Genomic DNA, 11,632 nt, shown 5'->3' on the forward strand with positions numbered 1-11,632 from the left:
CTGCTCCTCTAACTCTCTGAGCTACCAATAACAAAGCGACACTTAGCCTGACAGTCCTCTAAAAGTTAACTAACTAAACTCTGATCAAATTCAAAGTTCTGGATAAAGTCAACCTTCCATGTTGACCCTACTCGCCGAGTCAGCCTATTGACTTGCCGAGTTCACTGATTTATGAGTTCTGTCCTGTCCAACTCACTGAGTCCCCACTCCACTCACTAATCTGGGCCTTGAATCGAAGGGTTTGGGGTTTCGCAACCTGACTCGCCGAGTACAAGGCAATCTTCATCTGACTCGACGAGCTGTTCATCCCACTCGTCGAGTTGCTCCACTACTTCATGCTACTCGCCGAGTCCACTCAAAGGACTCGCCGAGTCCATTCAAATCCCTCTACATGCAGATGGCTATTGAGTCATGCATGGACTCCAAACTGTAAATCTACCCTTTCCAAGCCTATTCCTCACGTAAAGTTGCAAACTTTACGTGTAGAGAAGGAGATCTAGGCAAAATACACCAAGAACTAGGGTTTAAGGCAAAGAGGCTTCATGATCCACTCAAGGGCTGATACTTTGTGCTTCTCAAGACCATCACATGCTTAGATCTGAAGTAGCAACTTCAGAACTGGCTTCTAACTTGAAAGAATAACATCATGGCTAAAAAGTCCAACAATAACACATAGATCTAAGTGCAAAGAGGGGTCCAAGAACTAGTTTATTACCTCCAAATGCTCAGAATGAACTCACAATCCCAGATCTATAGTCCTTTCTTGCTCCTCCAAGCTCTTTCTTCCTCCTTCAAGCTTGAATGCACCTTCCAAGTCAATAAATGGCTTAATCAATGGATGTAACGGCTAGGGCTTGAGGTCCTGGGTGAAAGAGGCAGTAAAGGAACCTTAGGGAAGAGAATGAGGCGTTTAAATAGGCTCCAAGTCCCGATTTTAGGGTTTTCCTTGTTCAGACCAGACTCGCCGAGTCGGTCGCTTACTCCTCGACCCGGATCCCGCTCGGACTCGCTGAGTCCCTCCTTGGACTCACCGAGTTTCCCCTTAAAATTGGGGTTTTCTTTCTTTTCTTGGCTTTCCAAACTTTGGGTGTTACAGGTAAATTCCGGAGTGAAATTGAAAAAGATTATGGGAAGAGGGACTAGTATTGTCAAATAGTCAAATGTTTGGATGGGACACAGGTTAAGATCCGCTGCTCATTTTTCCTGCTTCATGAAAAGAAGTCGAGTAACCCTAACCATAAGGACACGTTTCAACAACCACCATCCTCATGGGAGACTCACAACCGTCACCTCGTTCTCGTTCATTTTCCGATCAGATGAGGCGGCCAAGCGGCTATCTCGCCAGTGGAACGCCACCCCAACAACCCTGATGTTGGCAATAATGCGTGCAACCTTGGAGTCGCTGAAGACCGGTGGGTGAATTCGTGAACTGGGTCGCACGACAGGTGTGCGAGCCGGAGACTCACGGTAATATCAGTCGCACCTCACACTCTCGATCCTTTCCGAAGGATGTGGCCTCATGTAAGTCATTGCTACCCAAGATGCTTCTTTCTTGGCCGCTGTTTTCACTTATCTGGCGACGTCAACCGCTTAGAAGGTGGGCGAATGTTTGCATACTTAAGTATTTTTGCTTGTTAATGTATCCTTGGGGTTGGATGATCAATATTTTGGATGGAAAGCAACCGCCATCACCGTGAGGTGGTGGATGCCATCTCTTTTGCCGCCACATGCCACCGTGGGAGGGTGGCTGTGTGCGTGATTTAGTGTATGTGCAGGCCTAGTCCGTGATCTAATATTGTATTGATATTCTTGGATAGGAAAATGAAGAAAACCCATTCCACCAACTGCTGCCGCCATTCCGCCACCGTTGGCCACCATATCGGGTGGCTGTGGGCTTTCGGGTACGTTTAGATTGAAGATTGAAGTACTTTTGGTGTTGCGTTGGCCCAAGATCATAACCATCGGCACCACTTGAGTGGTTGTGTGTGTGTGTGGTTAGTTTAGCGTGTGTGTGTATGTTTAGCTTAGTGTGGTGTGTGTGTTACTTGAGATTAAGCATTGTAATTATAATTAGCAAAAAGAACAATGAAAAGAACCATAACCACCACCATGAGGTGGCCGCCGCCGCCATGAGCCGTTGTTGACCACCACTACCTGAGGTGGTAGTGGGTGATGCCCTACTAGCAAAACTCTAATGGACCTAGCCAAAACCCTAATGGGATTAAAGATTAATTTTGGGCCTATTGGGCTATAGATGGGCCATAATCTGGGCCTTGATGATTATGAGATATTTGACTATGAGAATGTCAAGTGTTGGACCAAGAATGAATGATTGGGCCTTTGATCAAGACCATGTAGTGACTTGGGCCCAATTGGGAAAATTGGGCCATAGATGGGCCATAGTTGGTCCTTGGTCCATTATTAGACTTTTGGGCCTTTGGATTGGGTAAAGTAGTCTTTTACCCCAAGCATGGACTTATGGGTATACACGTTGGGACCCAATTATTAATTGGGTGTTATTTTGATATTGACAGACCGGAAATCTGTCATCCAACAACTATGGTTTTTTCAGCGGGACTCCCGCAGTGTGAGGTAAGTTTCCTTCCAGTAGGAACGGGTCTACGGCCACAATGTCGGCCCATTTAGATAACAATAGCTCAATATGTTTGATGTCTTTGTGATTCAGGCATGTCTAGGTGTTATGTGTTTCGGGCCGTGGTCCGATGCAGTATGCAATATATGTGTTAGTGTTATATGTTATGATATGTTCAGTCAGTTCCGGACTCCGGTCCGATGCAGTGGTCAAGGCCCTAGTTAGTTCCGAACTTCGGTCCGATGCAGTGGGCAAGGCCCTAGTTAGTTCCGGACTTCGGTCCGATGCAGTGGGCAAGGCCCTGGTTAGTTCCAGACTTCGGTTCGATGCAGTGGGCAAGGCCCTAGTCAGTTATGGGCTCCGGTCTAATGTAGAGGGCGAGACCCTAGTCAGTTCTAGACTTCGGTCTGATGCAGTGGAATTAAAGCGTAAAAACATCATTTTATTACTTTTTAATTTTTATGTGATGTAATTTTTAAGGTTTGTCTTCATTTATCTTATAGTGATATATTTATTTTTATGATAAAAACATGATGTGTTATTATAAAAAATATGTTATTATAGAAAATAAAAATATTATATATATATATATATATATATATATATATATATATGTATAATGAGTTAAACATAATTAATGTTATATGAAATGGAATTAAACAAAAATAATATGACATTAATTGCGTTAAAAAAATATTTTTCATTAAATAAAATGTATTAAAGAGAATTTAATGTCATATTATTCATATAATTATTTATTTTAGCATGTGTAGCAGCGAACTTAATTATTAACTAATAGACATTTTTTAGTTTTGATTTGAAATGTTTTTTTCTTATTAAGAAATATAATTAAAATTTGATAAAACTAAATATTTTTTTAAAATTAAATATCAAAATTTTATATCAAAGCAATATAAAATTTATTGTACTTATATTATGAAATCAAAACCGGAATATATTTTTATCTTTAACTCAAAATTACATACTTATATTTTTAAAATAAAATATGTTATTACAGGAATAATAGTATTTTACTATTTTATTTTAAAAGTATACGTTATTATAGAAATAATAGTATGTTAGGATATGGATGATCCGAATTAAAAAAAAATTATTAGATACCAAAACATTAAGATAACCATAAACTATATATACCATCCTTGTAATTTACCCTACAATTAATTGCTCCTTTTTCCTTATAAAATTACAGTCTTCTGTTTTGAGTTGTTTTCAGAAACATCTTTTATCTAATTATATAATTATATTAATTTATGTAGTAATTATGAAATATGAATAGTCCGTATTTGACACTTCACAATTTGGTCACAATATTTTTTGAGTTGTCATTTTTGGTCCATGTCTTATTGTTTCATACAATTGTGGTCAAGAGTTACCGTTCATTCTAGAAGTTTTGCCATAACTTACATAAATAGTTCCTGTAATTTGCTCATTTATTTAGAAATTATCCACTTTTCGAAGTCAATAAAATGTAGAAATAATTACAGTAGACAACCGCATGTCTGGATGCTATTTCCTACAATTTGCCTCCCAAAGCTCTCACAGGCAAGCTGCATTTAGCAAAATCATTACTTTCTATATTCAATCAAATATCCATAACAATAATATGGGCATAAAAATAAAACACCATAAAAAAAACATTTGTATTTATTAAAAATCAACATATAGCACAAAACCGATGAGCCAAATTAAAGTTTAACAATTTCTAACAGTATGTTTTCTATGTAAAAAAAGGTTTTAAGGACCTATGTTGAACAAACTGAAAAATACATTTTAAATTTGCCTTTAACCTTAGTAATTTAAATAAAGTTGCATAAAAACATTACCACTAATACGAATGTAAAACAATATAAAAAAAATACAATAAACCATTTACATAAGAATCATTTTGGGGACAAAAACGACAACCAATGTAACATAAGGACCATACACATAAAAACCAATAAACCACAAGGACGATATTTGTAACTTTTCCAAAAAGATGAATTGAAATGATTTACATAAAATCAGTTTCAAAAAAACATGTTTTGAATTTTGATATTCACTATACAAAATATCCATCACTACTACCATTGTTCCTATGTCATACATCAAATGCAAACTTATTCATTCATCAAAATCCGAGTCTTCATCAAACTCATCATATTCTCCACTTTCCTGAAATTTGTTCATACTACAACATTACATTTTGAAAGAGTAAAATGCAAAAAATAATATCATACTTCTACTTCAACTGATTTGTTGAAAATACAATGCTATAATTGTTTAGATTAACAGAAAAACATTAAATAAAAAAGTTACCTTTTTTTGGTGATAGCAAGCCATAGCTTTCTCAAACTCTGCTCTTTTCTCAGTTGCTACATCATAATACTGAACTTTCTCCTATCACAACATTTAAGTTTTAATATTCTTTTTGACTTAATGCAGAAAGAATGACTTAATAGTTAAGACAAAGTACAAACTACAAACCTCATAAGTCATGATCTTCCATTTCTCTCCACATGCTTTGCCAACCTGGAAGATGGAAAATGAAGAACACAAATCATATATTTTTATGAAGAAAAGAAGGTGCATGAATCATGAAGAAGGATAAGATATAAGTTATATAGATAGTGCACACCTCACGCATTGATTTGACATCTGGATTCTGCTCTTGGAATTCTTTACGAAAATCCTCCCTTAAATAATTCAAGAAAAACATCAATTGTTTATGTTATGTAACCCTAAATGGTGAGAGACTATACAAGATATTTAGGGCTGTTTTCAATGATGATGATCATCATCATGAGGAGGAGGAGGAGGAGAGATTTCATATCTTTTACACAGGCTATGAATGCAAATTACATATTCCACCAAATTGCTAATCTATGTTCATGTAGCTTTTCCCCAATATTTTATGAAGCTCTATATTCAATTCAATTTGAATATCAAAAGTAAGAAACGCACATATATGCAGGAGATCAAATCGTAGAACTAAGAGAAGACATACAAGAAATAGAAGAACGCAGTGGGAGGTTTTTTGGGTTTATTAGCATCTAATTTGGATGCTTTCTTCTTAGCCGCCGCCGCCGTCGTCTTCGGCCTCTTCGCTGCACTGTTTTGTTTCACGGCCACCGACGATTTTGGTCTCAACGCCGTTTTCCTGGAAAATTGAAAACGAGTTACGATTTAGGTATCCATCAATGACTGAAATCCATAATACTCTTGACTTCAAAATCGACTGTATCTGTAATTCTTTTACAGTTGTAGGAGAGAAACTAAAGCGAATGTGTTAAACTAAAACATTCATTTTCAATTTGGAGTTTGAAATCGCTAGGTTTAGGTCGATTGAAATTATGAATTTGAAGAATACCTATGAGCAGTTTTTGGAGAGGTTTCAGCAGAAGCTGAAGCTGAAGCTATCTTCACCATGGCCAGGGCTGTATTTGCTTCGTGAAGAGGAACGCAATGAAGAGTGAATCCCTCTCATTTGTCACCAAAATTTCTAAATTAGTCCCTCAACTATGTCCATGTTTCAATTTAGCGACTGTATTGTATATTTTCAAAATAAAGAATACAAAATTACATGTTTGGTCCCTAATGTTTCTTTTAATGCGCTTTCCATCAAACTATGGAAAACATTGCAATTTTAGTCCTCATAACACTTGACACTCTCCTTCTTCCTGAACCTCTCTCATCCTCTACATGAGGACATTTTAGTCTTTTTACAACCATTTACCATATTAACCTAAAGAGAAGGGTTTCAACATTGATCGTGAATACTTGGAACCAAAAGCTAAGATGATCTTGAAGAACAAATTTATTTTACAAAATTGTTGTCAATGTGGAGCATGAACATTCAAGTTTCTGATAGTGATTTAAACGTGCAAGTCAGTTATGATAAGGTGATCATGGGGGAATAATAATTTGATAAACGATGTTTGTTATTTTAAACATACAAGCAAAGCATTATCCATGAATACAATGATTAAAAAGATTCATTAAAATGAACTATGATCATATTAGGTTTGAAGCTATAGAGATAATCTTAAAAATACATGTGAAGAATTATATCCTATCATGTCACATAACTACATTGTACAAATCGAATGAGAATGAACCTATAGAGAAATTTTTAATTTCCTAAAAACAATAAAAAAATAAATAAATCAAATGTAACTTTTGAAGTACACCATAGAACTTGATCCTTTACTCATTTGTTGATCTTCCTCAAAGTGTTGACATACGTATAACTAGAAAATGAAACAAAAAGTTTCCGAAACCTGAAAATAATGGTATTAAACATCTAATAAAAATCCAAAATCAACTTTGAAAATTTTACAATTTTTTTTTGACCTCAAAAATTGTATTATTATTATTATTATTATTGAATAAAACAGGACTACAATATACAAAACAATCTTATACTGAGCTTGACATGAATTGGAAGACAGGAACCAATGTCAGTGGGACAGGACTCATTCTCGATCTCTTGTCTGTATAAAAGACGAAAATGCCCTTCTCATCATCATCATCATCGAAAATAGCTTTAAAAAGCTTGCCCCGTCCCATCATGCCACATGTAACAAACGCGGCCCGCGTTTGTTACAAGCGACAAGGATGTATGGGACTGGACAAGCTTTTTAGGCGATTTTCGATGAAGAGGATGAGAAGGGCATTTTCGTCTTTTATACAGACAAGAGATCGAGTGTGAGTCCGTGACCTACTCGTTCCACTTTTTTGGGTGGGACAAAAAACTTTAATGTTTGTCCCATCAACATCAGTCCCAGTTCAATATCTGTCAAACACAGTACAATCTGTTTTCTTCTGTTGTGACAGATAGGACATTAAGGTGGGAGATGATGATGATGATGATGATGATACATACCATACCCATTGACTTAGGTGCTGTGACATGGCAGCATAGCTTCTAAGTGGATGTTCATTTACCAAACAATGCATTTCTCCTTTCAGAGTCCAAAAAGACAACCATATATCAATGGGCCCACTGTACTTTCGTACTATGTTACTACTCACCTGAAAAAAAAACATATCATGGAATGGAGTCACTCATTCCATTCCGTTCCTTACTAATTCCATACAGGAAATAAGAACATACCAGTTCCCATGCTTCAATGTCTTTTTCTGAAGTATCAAGTGTAAACCTTCTGATAAAAGAGAAAGAAAACAATTAATTTAAAATTTTTATTCTTATAATTTATCATGAAAAATGTAACTTTTTTTATTAAAAAAAAAGGACTTTCACTTACCGTACTCCTTGGTGTACATCGCGGTGATTACAATGACCCGAAACACCATAATTATCAAAGGTAATAATCTGGAAAAAATTAAAAGAAAAAACAATTTATCAAAATACATAATCTTATAACATAAAAATACTAAATTTTAGTATTTTTATATCTTACCATGTCAATTGCATGAGCAAGAATTTTCTTTTCCAAAATCTTTGATAGTTTACTACTATTCCATACTTTACCAAAACCATCCTTGTATAAAAAAAACACAAATATATATTATTCATGTATTTAATATAAACAACATATAATGATTTTTCAGATGAAAAAAAAAAAACCTGAAAATCTGGATGATCAATTGTTGTCACTTGTTGAAGAGGAACCTGCATGATCAAATACAATGTGTAGCTTTATACATTATACATTATTTAGTAGAAAGTATTAATCTTTTTATCTACAAAAGGTTAAAATTTAAACATATTTAAAGCTCATAAAATTCCCAAAAGAAAATAATAAAGAATCAAGCAGATTATATTTATATCACCTTAAGGATTACAGAAGCCTTATAAAGCTCTTCTTTTCTAACATCTCCAATACCATCTGCATTACCTACAATCAAATAGCACAAATTTTATTTCACTAAGGTTTATTTTTATATAAAATAGTGATATGAAAAAACTGTGCTTCAAATAGTGATGAAATAAAGTTGCTAAATTTATCACTTAGGCAAAAAGAAAAACAAATACATGAAACTTGTATGTAAGATTTACGTTCACAGTTGAACAATAGATCTTTATTAATTTACAACTAAAGCTCAATTTATGTAATGTAAAAAAAAAAAAAGTAAAATTAAGAAATTGTTACCAGTTGACATGCACAATATGTGAATGTTATGCCCTCTTGAAGTCAGATGATTAATTGTTGGAGAAAAAAACCTGCCAATTACAATCAATAAGAAAACAAAATTAAAAGTACAAATGCTATAATTGGGTAGATTTTTCAAATAATAAGAAAAACATTGGAAAGAAATAAAAGTATTACATGGATTCATCATCAGGGTGTGCAATGACAAACAATACATTTTTCTTCTGAATAGATCCAGCTGATTGATACATTCAGACAAAAGATATTAACATTAACACCAACATAATTACATATAAAAATAAATGACATATTATAAATATTATATATTACTAACCATTATTATTATTATTATTATTTAAGAAGGAAGATTGGTGTGGATAGAATGATGAATGGAGAATTTTGCAGAGAGAAGCCAACCATACAACAGCTACAGATACAAATATCAGAAACCACTCCATCTACTATAGTCTCCTACATAAATAAAATAAAAATTATATATATATATATATATATATATATATATATATATATATATATATATATATATATATATATATATATATATATAAAATAGTTTAAAAGGATTTGGAATCTGTTAAAGGAATTGGAGTATGTCAAGGGAATTCAATTCTATGATATGTTTCTGTTTGGTTTGTAACTCTTTTACCGGATTTGCAATGTAAATACTAACTTCGGACAAATGACACAATTACCCTTTATTAACTTTTTGTTGTAAATTATTTTTAAAATCTATTTTCTTGAAATATATAATGTATCTAGTTCTCAAAGATCAAAACATAGGCAAATAATCTATTAATTCTAACATGCAAAACAGCTTGTTCATGAAATTTCCCACCTTCAACATATTATTCAAAATCATGAAACAAATAACAACTAATTAACTACATGACTACTTTGGACATATTGAAGAAGTCCCCAAACTTGCACTAAAAAGCTTCTATCTTCTTAATTCGTGAACTAATGCAACGTCTTCCATAACACTAACTTACAGTGGATCTTGTGAAGCCACGTGGTTTAGGGTTTAAATCATTTTAATTTCAAAAAAAGTTTAAGGTATAAAACCATTATAATCGCATTTATCTAATAAATAAAAATGGACATTTTGAAGTAGATAAAAAGGTGAAGTTCTGGATTCAAATATGGTAAGAATGCTAAATCACAAACTAGCTTTAGAGCTTATTGTCAATAGAAATGTCAATTATGTGATCTAATAGTAGCCATGAAATGGAATATAATCAACAACAATGAGAAGTGTAGATATTTGCATACCTTGTCGACTGAAAATAGGAATCACAGTAGCAAAATAATAGTTTATAACAGGCAACATAGTTTATTTTTACAATTAGCCAAACTCCAAGGATTTCTGAACTATAACATAAGATAAAGAATGATTTTTTTTTTTTCACATTGCACTACCATGAGATAATTTGCATCCTTTATCTACTGAATAACAGGTGAATTGACTTGGTAACTTTAGATGTCCTTTATAAGATATTCTCACACAATCAACTTGGATTCTTAAATAGGTTGTTTATGTTGGGATTCAATTTTGGTCTTTCTAGCAGAGAACGAGTAGACTACGTAGAGTAACAGAGCAATGTGAAAGAACTTTTATCGTGAAATCAACAAAAAGAAAAGTGAAGGAACTAACCTGGTATCGATAGAGCGCGCAGAGGAAAGAAATCGCAGCAGTTCCTGGATGTGAGGGTTAAATTAGATGCGGGTTAAAAGCATATGCGGCGGCTGTCGATGATGTAGCAGCGTATTCGATAGAAATTACAGGAGGTAGTTGGTTGATTGAGGGTTACAGTGTATGCAGTAGCAGCAATTTGGGATCGAAGGTGAGAGCATCGATAGAGAAGACGATGGAAGTCGTTTTCTATCTGCGGTTAATTGTTATTAGCAGCGTGATTGTTTGAGATTAAATGGATCCCGATCCACCCGACAAACCTGTAATTTGATTATTTATGGAACTCGACCCGTATAAGGAAATCGGTTATGGTTTGGTTACGAGTACGATGCGGTTAATCGGATTTATAATTGTTTTCAACTAGATTTAGGGTTTTGAACCGGGTTGGAGCCGGATTTGGATTATGAAACCGAATCTACTATAATAAATAAAGGTTTTTTTGCCACATGTCCTCTTTTCATTCATTTGGACACATGGCATTTTCTAGAATTTTTAAATATTCTATGAAGGGTTGGAGCCGGATTTTGACATTTATTACTATTTTTATCTATATATATTTTTAAATATACCGACTGTGGTTTCCACAGGTTATAACCTAGTTTGCTAACATAAAAAAGTTTATCTATCTCTTTAATAAATGAAATCTAAAAATGATACATATCAGTTTTTTAGAATGTTTCTTTGACACGCGATATTTTTCTATGATTTTTATTATTTTCTTTTTTTGGTAACAAATCAAATTCAATTCAAAATTTGAAAATACAAAATCATATCCTAATAATATTATTATGTTTATTTTGCTTAACAAATTAATTTATAATTACTTACAATCGATAAGATCTTGGTTTATTTTGACATTTATTATTTTTTTATCTATATATAAAAATTTTAAATATACTAACCGTGATTTTCACGTGTTATAACCTAGTTTGTTAACATAAAAAGTTTATTATTAAAAAAACAACTTTGATACACTTTCGTCGTGCAAAATAATGAACTATAAGAAAGGTTGTTTAAGAAAAAAAAAACAACTTTGATACACCCTTTTTAAGGGCATGTATATATATATATATATATATATATATATATATATATATATATATATATATATATATATATAGAGAGAGAGAGAGAGAGAGAGAGAGAGAGAGAGAGAGATGATCAAATGAGAAAACCTAAAAGGTTGAGAACGCATATGTAACATCCCAAAAA

General features: G+C 33.5%; 2 protein-coding genes across 3 annotated transcripts; both read right to left on the reverse strand.

Annotated features, from left to right (window-relative positions):
- Positions 1-4,572: 4,572 nt before the first annotated feature.
- LOC145005570 (high mobility group B protein 14-like) lies at positions 4,573-6,095 on the reverse strand. Its single transcript, XM_078964677.1, has 6 exons — positions 5,964-6,095; positions 5,601-5,753; positions 5,232-5,289; positions 5,081-5,125; positions 4,913-4,993; positions 4,573-4,768 (listed from the first exon to the last, which is right to left on the reverse strand). The coding sequence occupies exons 1-6, from the start codon at positions 6,020-6,022 to the stop codon at positions 4,718-4,720; spliced, it is 447 nt and encodes a 148-aa protein (XP_078820803.1). The 5' UTR covers positions 6,023-6,095; the 3' UTR covers positions 4,573-4,717.
- A 421-nt stretch (positions 6,096-6,516) lies between these two features.
- LOC145005569 (uncharacterized) lies at positions 6,517-10,685 on the reverse strand. Of its 2 annotated transcripts, XM_078964675.1 has the most exons (11): positions 10,382-10,685; positions 9,044-9,180; positions 8,887-8,947; positions 8,710-8,780; positions 8,390-8,454; positions 8,184-8,228; positions 8,017-8,097; positions 7,861-7,928; positions 7,710-7,758; positions 7,479-7,627; positions 6,517-6,873 (listed from the first exon to the last, which is right to left on the reverse strand). In XM_078964675.1, the coding sequence occupies exons 2-11, from the start codon at positions 9,165-9,167 to the stop codon at positions 6,804-6,806; spliced, it is 783 nt and encodes a 260-aa protein (XP_078820801.1). In that variant the 5' UTR covers positions 9,168-9,180; positions 10,382-10,685; the 3' UTR covers positions 6,517-6,803. The 2 variants fall into 2 exon arrangements, with proteins under 2 accessions (XP_078820801.1, XP_078820802.1); XM_078964676.1 differs by lacking the exon at positions 9,044-9,180 and having other exon boundaries at positions 10,382-10,680.
- Positions 10,686-11,632: the final 947 nt, after the last annotated feature.

Source organism: Lactuca saligna, chromosome 7 (assembly GCF_052625555.1).
Source record: "Lactuca saligna cultivar CGN05327 chromosome 7, ASM5262555v1, whole genome shotgun sequence".
In the NCBI taxonomy this organism is placed as follows: Eukaryota; Viridiplantae; Streptophyta; class Magnoliopsida; order Asterales; family Asteraceae; genus Lactuca; species Lactuca saligna.